The sequence below is a fragment of the Epinephelus moara genome, chromosome 14 (assembly GCF_006386435.1).
Source record: "Epinephelus moara isolate mb chromosome 14, YSFRI_EMoa_1.0, whole genome shotgun sequence".
NCBI lineage: Eukaryota > Metazoa > Chordata > Actinopteri > Perciformes > Serranidae > Epinephelus > Epinephelus moara.
In genome coordinates, this window is record NC_065519.1 from 23,230,287 (window position 1) to 23,247,662 (window position 17,376).

General features: G+C 39.9%; 1 protein-coding gene across 2 annotated transcripts; it reads right to left on the reverse strand.

Annotated features, from left to right (window-relative positions):
• Positions 1-2,451: 2,451 nt before the first annotated feature.
• On the reverse strand, positions 2,452-9,638 carry LOC126400998 (protein max-like). 2 transcript variants are annotated; one of them, XM_050062029.1, is made up of 4 exons: positions 9,452-9,638; positions 5,823-5,930; positions 3,914-4,037; positions 2,452-3,791 (listed from the first exon to the last, which is right to left on the reverse strand). In XM_050062029.1, exons 1-4 carry the CDS (start codon positions 9,485-9,487, stop codon positions 3,607-3,609), a joined length of 453 nt encoding a protein of 150 aa, XP_049917986.1. In that variant the 5' UTR covers positions 9,488-9,638; the 3' UTR covers positions 2,452-3,606. The 2 variants fall into 2 exon arrangements, with proteins under 2 accessions (XP_049917986.1, XP_049917985.1); XM_050062028.1 differs by having other exon boundaries at positions 3,914-4,052.
• Between the last annotated feature and the right edge of the window lie 7,738 nt (positions 9,639-17,376).

Consider the following 17,376-nt stretch of genomic DNA (forward strand, 5'->3'; position numbering starts at 1 on the left):
GTGGGTTTATTTGGGAATATTGCAGGTTACTTAATGTTTCCAGGCAGTTTATTTATTTGCAGTACTGTCCACACAAATTTATGGCTTTATTTGGGCCTATATTACAGCCCAGTATTTTAACTTATACTTTTTTTGGTCTTATTTAATCCACGTAATGTAATAAATGCATCACCTTTGCTTTCGGTTTTGTCATGATTTTCACACTTTCTCCTCTAAACTTTATACTAAGTCAAATACTGTAGATTATATCAGTTGGACTTTACGTTCCTGAGTTTTGCAACATTTCCTAGGTTCCTTGAAGGCAGCATCCCACCTGCATCCTTGAGGAGGCAGCCTGTGTCAGAGGGAGTGTCAGCCGGGTCTCATCTCACTCAGCCGATCCTAAAACCAATATTTAAGACAAACAAAAGTTGCAGAGCTGTAGCAAGGTATTAGAAGTACTGAGGTCACGGGACACGGGATTTCCCCAACGTAACCTTATCCAACAAACAGCACTTTGACTTAATACCAAACATTTAATTTTAAGATGTATAAAATGTAACTTTCTTTCATTTATGTTGTACCTGTACACTGCCAGTATGTAACGTTGGTGGGAAATACTAAATCCCTAATTCATGGTCATTTATTTATTTTTATTTCACCTTATTTGTGCATAAAAATAATCAAATCTTAATATTTAAAGTCTAAAACTCTGCCCAATGTGTGTGAAATCCCTCAATGTAAACACTTTTGATGTTATGCAATACACAGACTTTCCCCAAACATCACAAAGAATATGTCATTTATGTGTCATCAACAGTAGCTTGAGTGCAGGCACCTGTCTCCTCAGGCTCCTAATGTCTGCTTAACCTGCTGACACTTGCATCTACATCACTTTTCTTGTGCTGCGTTCAGATGCCTTAAACCTCCAAATGCTGAGCAAATTTATTTTGAAATCATGGAAAAACAATAAGGTAAGATAGTGATAAATGTCCAGAAAACTGTATGTATAACTTTCCTAATCACATGTTTACTTTGTTCCCCCTGTAATTGTCTGGTGATTTTCTTGTACTTCTACTTTACTACTTTACTAATTTCTTGCTCATTTTTGGGTCATTTCTTTTTAAGTTGTCCATGTTTTTGAAAGAAATCAAGCCAATTTGCTCAGGTTTCAAAGGGTTAAAGGAATATTTTACCAACAAAATGAGAACTTGTATATTAATCACTTACCATGTTTTACCTTTAATTTGTGAAGTAAACTGTTTTTCTCACATGCTTCAACAGTGAACGAAGAATCCAAAAACAGAAGAGCATTGTTGACAAATTGAAGTAAAAGGGGGCCGTGTTCAATGGCAAAACTACTCTGAAACATCCGTTTACAAACTCTCACACAACTCGTGCAGTTCAGTCCGAAGCTCATTTATCCATGTTCAGTACTTCCTAAACACACATGCTTTTGCTAAAACCTTGCTATTTAAAACACTTCCATGTCAATAGTATAAAATATAAATATTAAGGTTTTACCCAAAATGCACGTGTTTGGGAAGTATGAGAATATGAGTGGATAAATAAGACTTGGATTATACTGCACAAGTTTTGTGTAAACAGATGTTTTGATATAGTTTTGCTGTTGTTAAACCCTTTTATTTCAATTCATTAAGAATTTTCTGTTTTTGGATTCTTTGTTCATCGATGAGGCGTGTGAGAAGAGTTTTGTCATGAATTCAAGGTCACATGGGGTGAGTAATTGATATACAACATGTCTTTTGTGGGTGAAGTACTCATTTAATATTTGAAACTGAAAAAAAATATATTATGGAATGTTGACTGGATTTGTACCCCAAACCACAATTCAAATAAAGTGATCCAGAAACATGTGACATCCTCCAATAGTTGGCTGAAGTTTCCCTTTTGATCGCTTCGATCCTATCAGCATTTTCTTCAATTGGATTTAACACGATTATTTCATTAAATGTTTAAAACCTGAGCAAATTGGCTTGACACGGGAAGAAGAAATTTAAAACAAGAAAATAAAATTTTAAAAAAAGTAAAAAAGTTAAAAACAAGAAAATGACCTGGAAAAAGTGCTGAAAAATTCTGTAACATAATTTTAAAATAATAATTATAACAAATATAGATTTTCCTTAACTTTCTTTTTTTTTTTTCATTTTTTGCAGTTTGTGTGACATTTCTTACGTTTCTTATAATTTCTTACTTATTGCCCTTTTTCCCATATTTTTGAAAGACATTGCACCAATTTACTCAGAGTGCAAAGGCTTAAATACTTGCGAAACATGTCTGAAAGCAGCACAGGAAAAGTGATGTCGCTCCAGGTTTCAAAGAGTTAACTGGGATGTGAAATAAGTTCACTCAGCTGTTTATCTTGAACCCCAAACACATTAAAAAAGTAGTAACTAGGGAAGGTTAGTGCACAGAAGATACCATGTCATTAAAAACACGTTGAGTCAGAAATACATCCCAAAAGGATAAAATAGTTTTATTTATAGTCTCATAATAAAGGTATGCCTTAACTTGCAAGACAACCGTTGGCAGTATGTACAACATACCTGTAATTTCCATGGAATGGAACAAACAAATATTGATTACGTACACACTAATTTACCTCTGCAAAGAAGGAAAGAAAAGAAATAAAGATAAACATTCCCAGCACAGGCAAATATTTCCAGGGAAGGCTTTTCTTTGCAGAACTGACACCATTAAAGAGTATACAGTGTTATATACTACACACTGAAATGGACTTCCATTAACAAAAATAAAGTTCACTGCCCTTTAACTGCATTGCGTAACATTCAGTATCCATTAGGGGATTTTTTTTGTTTTTTTTTTATACCCACATTTTATCTGATATTAATAAAAAATAGAGGAAAATAAATAGTTGAACCTGTGGAAAGTCCGCTGAAACAGCAGGTCAACTTATCATCCTCCTGTGCTCTCTGGAAAATCCAAATCCAAACATAAAGGAGATCAGGCGTGAGGGTTAGAAATCAATTTGATGCGTCACTATAAATAGAGGAATTCATTTGATTACACAAACATTTTCAAAGACAAAAACGTCAGCCACCTACACTGAATAAGGAGGGTTGCATCTTGCATAACAGACACGTTTTTTTCAAAAGCAACTTCACATTCTTTTTCTGGAAAAGTATGAATATTAAAAAGGTAAACTACCCCTAATTACCATTTTCTCAAAGGTCGAAAAGTCTCACAACTCCAACAGATTGCAGAGGTCGTCCGAAACAACCCAAAGACGAAAAAAATTATATTTTGTGTAGCTTTACTAAAGCGTCATACCTTGTCGTCTCCACGTTTGATTATGAACGGTTATCATGAGGTTTGAAAAAAGCATAGTCCTTCAAAACTGCAGAGCTGCCTCACTTTGGGGGTCTTAAAAGTCGTTGCTGGGCCACGAACGGAGTGACGGGATGCTTGCCAGGAGGAAAAAGGAAGGTAGAAGCGTTTTATACATAATAGCACCTCTCTCACACAGTCTCCACCTTGTCTCCTGGACTGGCGTTAGAAGGCAGGACTGAGTGCGGACAGGCGAGACGAGTCGGGGCTGGTGGGCAAAAAGAGTCTGTTTGGAGGACCGCGGGTGGCGCCCCGAGTCTAGCTGGGCTCCACGCGTAGCTTCTTTCTGTTGGGCGGCTCGTCCGGCTCCGATTCGGAGCTGGAGTCGGAGCCGCCGTCAAAGGCGGACACCGCGCTGCCTTTGCGGTTTGTGTACAAGCTGCTGTCAGAAGAGTAGTTTGTCTGGAGCTGAGTGTTCCCCTTGGCTTTCTCCAGGGCACGAACTGCAGTGGCCACAGAAACAAAGACAAAGACGACAGTTGATCTCATCACATATTACATATAATAACGGACAGACAACATCACATTTTATTGTAAAAAGACTTTAACAAGAAGGGAAACTCACCCTGCTGCTCCAACAGTGCATTTTGTTTCTTTAAGTCATCGATGTCTTGCTGGTGGGTGTGGTTTTTTCGCCTCATGTACTGGATGTACTCGGTGGCTTTGTCTAGAATCTGTGCTCGGGACGCCTGTTTGACAGAACTCTGTCAGCAAAAATTTCAGAGAGCCATGTGGAAAAGCTGCAGTGTCTGTTTGTTCAGGCAGAACAACACCAACAGAGCCACAACAGTTGTGCAGTGATCACATTGATATACATGTATGTTGCAATTAGCTTCTGGATTATAAAATAAGGGCAAAAAAGGACTTTTTCAAGGGGTCAGCAACCTTTGGCACATGTTACAGAATAGTCCCTAGCACGAATGTTGAAGCACCGTCACACCTGCATAGCGAATTACGCCATTGTAACTTGAAGTTAATTTGACCGATTCACGGACTAAAGACACAAACATATCACCCTCAGTTAGCTGGCTAAGATGCTTTAAGGTTATGGAGCTGTTGCCACCAATCTGTTTAAGTACACTAAGGACATGAACTGGACAATCTCATACCGCATCATGAAGGTAACGCTGCTTTGGGGATGGTTGACACAACATCATTTTGCTTGGCGAGCCACAAAATGATCCAATGATAGACCTTTAAGGGCCCTGACACACCAAGCCCATGATCGAGCATCAGTCGATGTCAGGCTGTCTGCGAGTGTCTGTCCCACTAGTTTCGCCGTATGTCCTGCACCGTTGGCACTACCTGGCCCTTGACAGCTTTTTTCCCCGGCTAATTCAGCATGTTGAATTGGCGTCAGAGCCATTTAGCTTAGTGCACAAGCAGAGAGACGAAAGTGAGGAAAGTAAACAAAGGGCTAAGTCAAGAGGGCGTGAGACTGAAACAGACTTGTTATATAAGGTAAGAATTGTTTTTCTAGCCATTGAGCGCTTTACCATAAACAGTTCGTAACCGTTTGTGTTACTGTTTCCTAGCATATGGTAAATATCACTTGTTCTTTCAACTTTCGGGTTGTGTTGTTTAAGTGCTAACTGGCTAACTAGCGTCTTGTATCTGTCCTGTCAATTCTCGCTTTCCCACTTTGACTGATTAACACAGACAACAGCTGCCTGCTAGTAATGATGAGTTATTTCCTCACACACAGACACAGAACATACATGGGAGTTGGCGGTTAGCTGTAGTCTCTGCGGTGTGTTCAAGTGCAACTTTTTGACTGAGATACAAATGAGGTAAGGCGCACAACAATCGGCCTTGAACGACGCTAGTTCAACTTTGCTGTCGGTTTGGTGTGTCTGGGCCTTTAGAGAGCTGTCCAAGCAGAACATAATAAAAAAGTATAGCCTTTTATGGATACAAACTGGAATAATATCTGATAATGTGGTTGAGTATTATGGATTTGGAAATGCAGCTGATGAGCTGCAGACTTTACCGCTGTGGGTGACCACGTTTACCGAGCTGTGAAACCAGTCAGAAAGCACAGCAGTGTGCACAGCAGTGCAAGATGAGAATAGCTGCTTTTTTTGACCTGTTCGTCATCAGTACCAGAGAAATGCAGCTTTATATTGCTTGTGCTGAAAGTATTCAGGTCAACAACAGTTCTCATGCACTGCGAAGGTGCTTTGCCTGTACATGACTAAATAAAACCTCTTGGCCATAAAGTGCAGTAAAGGAAACAAGGGCCCAAAGGTTGATCATTCACCGTTTGGCATCTGTTTGTTTGTCTCTGAGGACTTGCAGGTCAGACTTATGCCAATAGTAAGCTAGCATTTAGGTAGATGAATGCAGGGTCACACTCGCATTTCATATGAAAAAGGTTGCTGCACCCTGAGAGACGGCTGACATAAGTCTTACCTTCAAGATGATTTACTATCTTTGCTGCTAGAATATATGAAATTCATGTATTTTCCTCTCACCTTCTCCCCTTGTAATGCGGGCACAGAATCTCGCAAACCATGAAAGCTGTCTTTAATGTGGTCCCTGCGTTTGCGCTCCAGCGCGTTGTGATGGGCTCGCTTGTCTGCCTGCAAAAGGACAGGCAGGGTTTACACTCAAAATGAAGGACATATATTCAAAAACACACAAGAAACAAAACCAAGAAAGAGACGAGACAGTGTGTTTACTTGACTCCCATGTGACTTTTTACATTAGAAAACAGGGAGCGATTTAAAGCTGCAGTACGCAAATGCTGCAGCTTTAAATGGCAAATAAGCAGAATAAGTAGTGGTGTTATCTTTCACTGGCTCCTTGTGTGTACGTGTGTAAATTTCCTCATTTTGCTACCATCACACAGCAGGAACCTGTGGTGTAAGAACAGAGTTTACAAGGATATGATCTGTTTACAGAATATCAACTGAAGATGTTTGCTTTTAGCTGCCTGAAGGGTTGGACCAGCATATCCTGACAGTCTTAATACTTCACTATCATTCGCAGGAACTAAACATCAACTGCAATGTCTACCTTCTCTCTGTTGTTGAAGGGACCAAACAGAACCAAGAGAAAATGAATACATAAAATCAATATCTCCCAAGTAAAACAAAATGCTGGCACATCTGGTGGAAGGGTTGAACTCATCCAATGGCTCTATTTGAGAGACACAAACTTAGCACTTGGTGTGGAAACTTCCCACACCCTGATCCTTAAGCAATATGGCTGAAAAACAGCAAATAAACTTGAATGCACTTCCTGATCTTCTTATAGTTACCATACACACAGTAAAGGATACGTACATACACATTTTAACTAAGATGGCTGCGTGTTACTAACAAGAGATGCCAGTGATAACAAATACATAAAATGAAAACTAGTCCTCTCCTAAAGTGAGGAGTGCTGCAGGAAGAGCCACTAAAATCATAACTTATTTTCATATTAAGGTTTAAACTATCCTGTAACATGTTAAAAAATGTGAGCTTAACAGACCTAACACTATGCTGTGGCTCTGGGATCCGAAGCTGGAGATCCCAGCTTACTGAAAGAGGGGGAGGGGAATCCATGGCTCTGAGAAATGTGTGACCAGATCGAGGATCTGACACGATTTTATAAGCACACTCACTTAAAACACCACAGCTCATTTGTGGGCAGCTAGACGCAGCCTGTTTGTTCACCATGGGGAATTTAAATTAACATGTTCAGTATGTTTCATGTTGCATTTGGCAAGTGTATGTGAGTAAAGTCGAGCAGCAGCAGGATCCACGTTGCAGGAGAACGCATTATAAAAGGTCCAGAAAGCTGCAGGGAAATAACAGACAAACTTGACATGTCCCTTATTGACACAACATGAAAACACCAACACAGCCCTCTATAGTGTCTTATGTGTACAGCCGCTGTTTGGGTTTTGTTGCGTGTGTACTCGTGCTATTACGGTACCATTGCTTGAGATGGCCAAGATGGACTTTCAGAGACTCACTGAAGGAGACCTAAACAAAGTTACACTAACTACAATAAAGTCTCTCATTCCACATATCTAATAAAACAGTACTGAAAAATAATAACAAAAATAAATATATAAATCCACTTCTTCTGTACGCAACATAATCCCTCTTTGCTGACCCCGGTTCCTCTCCTGGCAAAGGGGCTGACCCGTGTGCTTTGAGGCTTCAGGCGTGACAATGGTAATCAATGTCTAAATCAGTACTGGGATGCTCTGTTTTTCTATACCTTTATCCCAAATAGCCTAGAAATTAAGAAATATTAATTGAACTAGTTATTAGTTACTCTCAGACAAGGACATTCACTGGACTCACTCTCATCTAACAACCACCCACAGTCCAGTACTAATGACACTGGAACTGTTTAACCACCTGTGACAGACTTACAGATACACTAGCAAGATGCCAAAAAAGTCAAGTGTCTGGAATAGTTTCCAAATCTGTGAAGACGTCCCCCATAAGGTCGAGTGCCAGATGTGCCAAAGGAAATCTAGAATGTGCCTAATAAATCATCGGGAAACTGTGACAGCCTAGCTATACTGCAAAGTATTCTTTCTCTTTCAAACTTGTCTCTCATTATACCCCATTACTCCAGAAATGCCACACCGAAGCTTAGATGCCCCAAAAACTAGTTGCAAAAGCCCTACCTGCCCCTTTATTTATTTATTTATTTATATTTATTTAAAAAAGCTCTATTTTGATGCTTTCTGTGCACTTTGGTGCCTTATTTTCATTAAAAGTAAAACAACTCTCCCAGCAGGGGTGTGTCATATCATCTTGTTTACAATAATACCAGTATCATTTTTGATATCATATGAAAAGTTCATATCATGATATTTGCGATAATTGGGCTTGTTGGCATACTGATGTCGTACTGTTACCCACGGCAACAACAAGCATGGCTGAAAACAAAATAATTAGCAACTCTGTGTTACTGCTCAGAGGAAACTCATTGAGTGGCTCCTCTGGCAGCAGCACAGCGTCTCTCCCTCTCTTCTCTTGCCAATTCAGTCAATTAATTTTGTCAAAAACCTTTGTTAATGTAAACCTATGTGGCGCTCGTGGCTTGACAAAACACTGCATGTATGTGAATGTGCAATAGTTCTGGTATCATAACAGCCTGTCACAGGTTACAGCATGATGATTAGAGGAGAAATGGCAGAGCATAAAGGTCCAGGTGGAAAAAAACAACTCACAGACTTAGGATTTTGCTAAAAGAAGGAAATCACCTGTTGATTCATATATATATAGATCCCAGGGTACGTTTTTGTATTTGGAAACTATAGTAGATTTTATTTTGTTGAACTATTAATACTGTATACAGGGTCTCAATCTCACTGAGTTACTGTTGTTGTTTACAAACTTAAGAAATTAGGTAATTTTTCTTAATTTTTTTAATTAATATCTGAAGGCAAACTGTGAAACTAGATCACTTATTTTGTTAGAATACTGTTTTCTTTAATCAATCATTAAAAAAATATATTTTTTACAATATTTGTCACATAATTAAGAATATGGTTATTGCAAAAATACCCTGAAATATCGTGATTTTATTTTAGGGCCATATCACCCACCCCTATCTCCCAGTGTGAATCACTTTATTTTCATTCTGAATCAGAAAATGGTAGACTGGCCACCTTGCAGCCTCTCGCGGGCCACATTGGGCCCACGGGCCGTAGGTTGAGTGTCATTTGTCTATACATTACAATGCCTATTTATAGTGGAGGTGATGGGACTCAATGTAATGCAGTGACCTTTTTGGCCGCTCCCAGCACCTGTACCGTAATTACACAAATAGATAAGCATCAAAATCCAAACAACGGCTGTGTCAACTGGGTTTCAAAAACGACGGCTCACTGTACCGCAGAAACACAAAACCACGCAATTTCGACTTTCAGTAAAGAGCCAGCTAACAAGTTACCACTCCAAAAACACTTTAAAAAAATAGCCCACTTCCTTTTTGTCTAAAAATCCAGTGTTGGCCAAGACACCCAGCTAGCTAGCTAGCTAGCAAGCTAACTAGCTCAATCTGGTAGCGTAGGCTGGCAGGAATGTTAAAGTTGCTGTTTGGCTAACAATCCTGGCTAGCTACTTCTAGAGGAAACTAAACCACATACATCGCTGTCGACTTCGATGTCATCGTTTTCGCTCATTCTTCGGTAAACGGGTGCGAGAAAAGAAAACAAGCAGCTGTCAAAACAAAGTGCAGCGACAACTTGAGGCAAATAATGAAATGTAGCACGGAGCTTTGCTACAGCAGAGACATGACGATCAACGAGTTCTCTACACGTGATTCGCCTACACATGGACGGGAAAACATAAACAGCGCAGGCGCGACGGAACGAGGGCTTGTGGGTAATGAAGTACTGCGCCAACATGCAGCCCATTTTGTAATGGCGCTGTTCCTTAAGTGCGAACTACATTTCCCAGAAGCTAGTGAATTTGGACGCGCCCACCAAAATATACCGTTATCCCCTACAAGTTGCAAACAGAAGCATCAGGACATTTATTGTCATCACTCTAATGGACTACAATGCTCTGGTAGCCTATTATAAGAAGTAGAATTTCATCATTTTGTCATTTATACATTAGTGATGTCTTAAACATTAACATTCATATCTGATGTAAGACATTATCTGTAAAAATAGCTGCTATGCAAAAATGATTCTGTGCATAAAGCATTGTATTAAAGTCTGCTGTTCCACTGGTCATTGTGAGCAGGGCAGTGTGTGACAATAACTAAGCTCTCCTCCCAGCATATGATTATGAGGCCAGATGGTGTCCTAGCTCACTATGGCTGCCCTCCCCCACTCACCATTCATGGCTGCACTCTTACCTCCATAGGACCTTTAAATAGCTCCTACGGCAATCTATCGCTGCTTGTAAACACACTGCACCACTGTAATGATGTCATATTTTATCAGGGATGTGTTTTGCCTACTTGGAATAAGACAAACACTGGACATGGGTTGTTTTAGATCCTTAAAAACAGCATCATTAACACCTGCACCTGATCATTAATATTTCATTTAATAATGAGACAAAAGAGGGTGTCTCTGCAGCATATTACCTTCACTGTCATCACTGTATCATCTCTCCAACAGTTCAGAGCTGAAACACTGAGAGCAAGACAGAGAGACAGAATTCACTGCTGGGCTATTGGCAATATGAAATCCATGTCTATAGAGCTGTAAAAATTGCTTATGGCAACCTAATTGCAGTTATTGTAAATCTAGACTCAAGCTTTAATGAAATTTCTAATTTTAATAATTTGTTATTTATATAGTCCACATTTACTGATTCTATCCTTGAAGGACCCCGTGTTTCCTCATCTGACATCGCAATGAAACGCCTCTCCTCAGCAGATAACTGGAACTGTGCCATCAAACAATGATTTCCTCTCACTCTGTGGGGAACGAGAATGCCATTTTGGCGGCATTCATGGCCCTAAGTGTAAAGCTTCGCAAGGGTAGATCTGCAGGATATTTATAATGACCATGATCATTTTGAATTAATTCATATACTAACTTACATATGTCCAATTCAGAATGTAAGCAGTACTCACAATAAGAGCTGCTGACTCTTCAGCTGCTCTTTGCTTCATGAAAGCAATCCAAAACAATGAGCAGAAAGATGGTGAATCTCTCCGCAGGGCTGAAGGGAAGAGTTTGGTATTTCTTTTGGTATACAAGAGTCCTGAAGTTAAATTTCATACCTTCAAAAGATCTTTTTAAAAGACTTTTAAGACGTCATTGCCTCTTTGACTTTGAGTCCAACCATTTGTCCAAAAAATAGCATATCCCCTTTCGCTTGATAGTTTAACACCTGGAATAGAGGAGCCAAAACTCTATCAAACTGCACTCAGTCAGTCAGTGAGCGCACTAGTTGCAGTCCGTCTCACCTAAAACCTTCCTATTTATGACTGAACTGAAAGCGAAAAACATCTATGCTCTCTTCAAAGCCAGACTCCAATACTAATGTTTGTTTTCTTTTAACAAAAATGCATGTGTTTCGGAAGCAATGAGCATATGACTGGATACATGAGACTTGGATTATACTGCACGAGTAGTGTGAGACTTTAAAAATGAATGTTTTGATACTACTTTTGCAGTATCGAATGTGGTCCACAATCATTAACCTGCCATTTTCTGTGGAGGCAGGCGATAAAAACAAAGTTTTCTTCATGAATCCAAGATAACATGGCATCATTAATTGATTCACAAATGGTAATTTTGTGGGTGAAATAGTCCTTTAAAGGGAATACTTTGCTGATTTTCAACCAGCTCTGTATCATAACAATGTAGTTGGTATGTGTAAATGAACTGTCTAACCTCCCTCCATCTTAGCAGCACCCAGATCTCCCTGCTCATCTCTCAGCTCAGTCCACTATGTCATGTGTTTCACAATCCCCTTTATTCCTATCAAAGTTACTCAGTGGCGCATGAAGCCAAAAAATTCAATGTTTCGACTGTCGAAACATGTCAAGGTAAACTACATCTCCTTAAAAACTCATTGTCTGAAAAAAAGAAACCTTTCAACACTGAATCTAATTTGAGTAGACAAAATGAACCTATTTACACTATGAAGCCAAAAAAGTTCAACTGCTGAGTATAAAATTACCCAAATGATTGGAACTGCTTCTACTGTGTATGGTACAGCAGGAACACAAGAGACTACCGCTGACTGAGCCGACTAGTTCTGGTTAAGTGCACCACTGACTGGAATGGGGATAAAATTATTCAATCATAGAGCTTTTCTAGACTTTCTAAATGTTATTGGACCGAGTGAATCGAATTCTGATAGTGAAACAAATGATTTTGGAGGTTTTGAGGCTCAAAACAAAAATGTATCCACTGATTCATAGACGTCTCTTTTACTAAGTCAGTGAGAAAAAGTCTTTTTGGGCCACAGGGCATCATTTGATGTGATGTATTTACACCATTTGGCAACTACCAAAAACTAGCTTCAAAGTGATTACATCATACTGTTTCTTGTATTGTAAACACAGAGGGTGAAAACACTGACATCAAATGGTAAAACTAAGAAGTGTTGATAACATATGAACCAGGATTCTGATACTGTGTTGCCTTTTACTTGCCTTAAATGTTGTCTGAAACATATTTTAGCTCACTGATTAGCTGTTACACAAGAATGTTGTTAATAGCAGGCTATTGTATTGTTTCCTGTGTTAAAACAGACAAGCTGGCATGATGTCACCCACCAGCAGGAGCCCTTATAGGTCCGATGTGGCGCAGTGCATTCTGGTAGTTGTAGGATTTCTACCTCTTGAGCAAAGGCAACTGCCACAGCCTTCTGCCTCTATTTTCTCTGGTCATGTAGCACCAATTTCAGCAGTAAAATACTACTTAGACTTTTAAACATTTCTAAGGCTCTAAATTGATGCTGTTTATCAGCTTTTGATATTTTAAGACCCTACAGACACCCTATAATAACATTCCCATCAGCCCAGCTGAACTTTGTTCAGTGCTAACAGCAAATGGCTAATGCTAACAGCTCTGCGACTGGTAGACTTCAGTATCACAGTGTTAGGTAGTGCCTTGCTCTTTGCTTTATGTGTATTTTTTCTGATACAAAGTTCAGTCCCATAACCAGTTTATTCAGCCAGTTTTAATTACATTATGGCACTGATGCAAAGCACTAAAAACTGCAAAAAATACCAAACTTTTCATTCCAGGCTTTTCAAGGCCCCCTCCTCCCATTGGGGCCCTGGGTAATCAGTCCAACTTTTAACCCCTACTACGGCGCCCCTGGTGATGCTTTTATTCCAGTGTGGATTCGCTGATGAATCTTTAAGCATCCCAAATGTCTGAAACTGCCCCCACACTGGTCACAGACGTGAGGTTTATCTCCAATGTGGATACGCTGATGAATCTTCAAGTTCCATGGGCGACTGAAATTCTTCTTACAGCGGTTACAGCGGTGCTGTTTCTCTGTAGTTCGGGTGAGCTTATGTTGGTCCAGCTGTTCTTCACTTATACTCTCCTTGCCCTCACCATGGGGTCCTTGCAGGCGTGTTTCTATGAAGTAAAAAACAAATGGACAGAGAAAGAGACAGTCAGACACAAGCATAAGAATATAAAATGGAATCCTAATTTGTAATTACTTGCAATAAAGTTGTTCTATACACCGCAAGTAGTGCCTAAGTAAGAAATGATCAAATTCCACACAGTAAATTACTGTAAAACTTCAATTAAAAGCCAAGTCCCAATTAAACACCCAGTCCCTTTTACTAGCCTGGTGTGGCGACACATTTTGTCTAAATCAGACGCCTGGTCTGGTTGCTGAGCAGCTCATTTAAGAGAAGATTAGTTAGCTATTTAGGTCACACATACACATATAAATGTTTAAACTTTTGTGAATAAGGAGTAGTAAGAGCACCAAAGAAGACATTTATTTATTGAAATTTACTGGCCTGGTAAACAAGAGAAATGTGTGGAATTTGATAATTTCAGAGTCAGAATATTTGTCCATTCCTCAATTACCCGGTAAGTTATTCATATTCCTTCAAATTTCAACAAAAGAATCAAAAGGTTTTTCATAAAAATGAATCCAAGTCGTAAGTATTGTTTTAACTGGATAAAGTGGTGGTGTGTCAGTATGCCGGGTGCCGTAATCCTCTGGTGCCATAAAACCAGTGATGCCCTGTCTGTCAGAGCTAGATCAAATAAATGATTCATAATTGATATGTTATTCGAAGCCTAATCTATAAACAAGTTATATTCCATCCATCTTCTAACCACTTCATCCTCTTGAGGGTTGCGGGGGGGGGGCTGGAGCCTATCCCAGCTGACATTGGGCGAGAGGCGAGAGACCTGGACAGGTCGCCAGGCTATCACAGGGCTGACACATAGAGACAGACAACCATTCACGCTCACAGTCACACCTACGGACTGTCACAATTTAGCGTTATCAATTAACCTAATCCCCAATTGTGGGAGGAAGCCGGAGTGCCCGGAGAGAACCCACGCTGACACGGGGAGAATGCAAACTCCGCACAGAGGGGTTCCCACACCTGGGATCGAACCGGGAACCCTCTTGCTGTGAGGCGACAGTGCTAACCACCACACCACCGTGCTGCCCCACAAGTTATATTCATACTGGTTTATATAAACAATTTGATTGCTGAGCAGTTTTTGTGTGAAAGGAATTAAAGGCCTGTCCCAAATATAACTAGACATTGTCACCTGCAGTGCACCCATGACTCTCATGCATAGTTAGTCTACACTGCTATTCATTTATATTCATATTCATTTAACCGGTCATTTATTCCATTATGCACTTTAAATACCAGACGCCTCTTGTGTGAGTGAATAAGAGAGAGAAATGACTACTTCATCCCGTCCTCTACTTCTTCTTCGGAGTTTTAATGGCGGTTGACAAACCAGTTTTTAGGTGCATTACCGCCATCCAGTGGACTGCTGCTGGACTGCAGTGTAGCGCAGTAGATAGGCAGGAAACAAAATAAAAACAAAACACCTAATTTCTCTCTATAATTCCTGTTCTAACTTAAGTAATAAACTAGAAGCTGACGTACTTTCCTATTGTCTTGTAGGCAACCTGCATCTCCAGAGCCATATTTATTAACTCCTGTATTTATTTTACGTCTATTTTTACTATTTTTGGCACTGGTTTTTGCTCTTTGCTCCTTAAACACTTCTGATCTTGTATTTTTTTTTAATATTTTGACTGATACTAGGCCCAGTGTGTGACCTTGATCTGTGGAACCCTGTGGTTGTTCTGGTTGTTACTGGTTTGTGAACATTAATTGTTGTTACTGTAATATGTGTTACTCTCATTCAAAGCATTCTCTGACACAAGAATTTCCTTCAGGATAAATAAAGTTATATCGAATTGAATTTTCTCCAGTCAGCCCATAACTTCCTTCATTTTTCATCACATCACCTGCAATCTATTGGTATGTTTGACAGTTTCCAGTATGTTACGGTGACTAGAGGACGTTGGCTTCTCATGTCACCCTCATGGACTCTGTTTCTGACAGTTTGCTCAGAAACATGCACACCAGTAGCCTGCTGGAGGTCATTTTGTAGGGCTCTGGCAGTGCTCCTCCTGTTCCTCCTCGCACAAAGGAGCAGATACCGGTCTCTTGATGTCTTCTCCATGCTCTTGAGACTGTGCTGGGAGACACAGCAAACCTTCTTTTGTATGGATGTGCCATCCTGGAGAAGCTGGACGACCTGAGCAACCTGACTGGGCTGCAGGTACCACCTCATGCCACCAGTAGTGACAAGGATACTAGCAGAACACAAAACTATAGAAGAATCAGGAAGGAAGGATAAGGAGAGAGCAACTGTTTGTGGCCACCACATGATAAACTGTAAGTGCTAATATCGTAGGCAACTGGACTTGCTTGCGTTTCTTGAAGACGTTTCGCCTCTCATCCAGGAAGCTTCTTCAGTTCTAAATGACTGGTATGAAGTTGCAGGCTATAAACCCTGTGTGGGTGGGAACCCTTGCGGAGTTGTTAAGGTCACAATGACTGTGACCTTAACGACTCTGAAACTAAGAGCTCACATGACCCCTACGAGTCTGCAAGGGTTCCCACCCACACAGGGTTTAAAGCCTTCAACTTCATTTTAGAACTGAAGAAGCTTATTGGATGAAAGGTGAGATGTCTTCAAGAAACGTAAGCAAGGCCAGTTGCCTACGATATTAGCACTTACGATTACCATGACCTAGATGACTGACAATCTTCACCGACCACATGATAAACCATTCCCTTTTTGGGTTGTCTTGCTTTTGCCTCTACTTTGCACCTGTTGTCACTTTCATTTGCACCAAAGCAGGTGAAACTGACTCACAATCACTTGTGCTTCCTAAATGGACAGATTAATATCCCTTTAATTGACTTGGTGTTATACTGTGACCATTAAATGTTCCCTTCATTTTTTTTGAGCAGTGTTTACTAGCTGTGGGTGATATGAATGCTGATATCTCATGATAGTCTAGAGAACGTTGAGATTTTATAGGGCCTGGTCACAACACATCACACACCTGTCTCCATGATATTAAAAGTTAGTACATCTGAGTTGACTGGTTATGATAACCACAAACAAAATTGGAAGTTAGATTGGTTAAGACTTGCAGAAGGACCTCTGGCATTATAGGTCAATGACTGATAAGAGCCTAAGTAATACTGGTATACCACTTGGCACAGTTCTTTGTGGCAGTATTAACTGTAAGAACCAAAATGACAATAGTTATCTATGTACAATGTATGATAAAACTGCAAATTGCCCAAATAATTGCAGTAAATCATTCAGCTAGAATAGGTCTTAACAACATAATCTCAAACCTGGTTGGAATGAATATGTGTCTGAGCTTCATGTAGATGCCAAAGAAGCTTTTAAAAAAAAATGTAGGGGGGGTGTTATCAGGAAAAGGCAAGGCATGGTCCAGTAAGAAACATGCAAGTGCTATGTTACAAGAAATGAGCAGGCCGTGGGGGCAAATTCCATGGCCGATAAGCTTCAGCAAAATAAAAAAATAAGTTTTGGGAAGAAGTTAAGGTTATCAGTAACAGTAGGATTAACTTGCCATCGAGTTTTGATGGGGTTACTGGGTCTGACAATATTGCTGAACTGTGGAGAAAACATTATTGGAATATTTTAAATGTGTTAAGATGCATTGTTTTTTTTTAAGAACTACTAATATAACATCAGAATGTAATGAATGAATCCTTTAAACTGCTGTTTCTGTAAGCAGCTCCACTGAATGTCAATACGTGAGGTGCATTAAGATTCAAGGTAAGGCCCCTTTAACTTTCACTGAAGCATTAAGGCAACAACATTCAAGCTTTGTCTGAGATTTGTGATCAGTTGTGTGAGTTGCAAATAAAAGGTCTTGGTGGACAAAGCGCCCCGGGCTCTCAATGAGAGAGGGCCCCTTTTGAAAAGACTGATAACTCTGCCAGGCAAACTGAATCCTCTGCATGGTTGCATCACATTAATTAAAGGTCTGTTTACACATGCAAGTTGGGTCAAATGAGTAAAGTGCCGAAGCA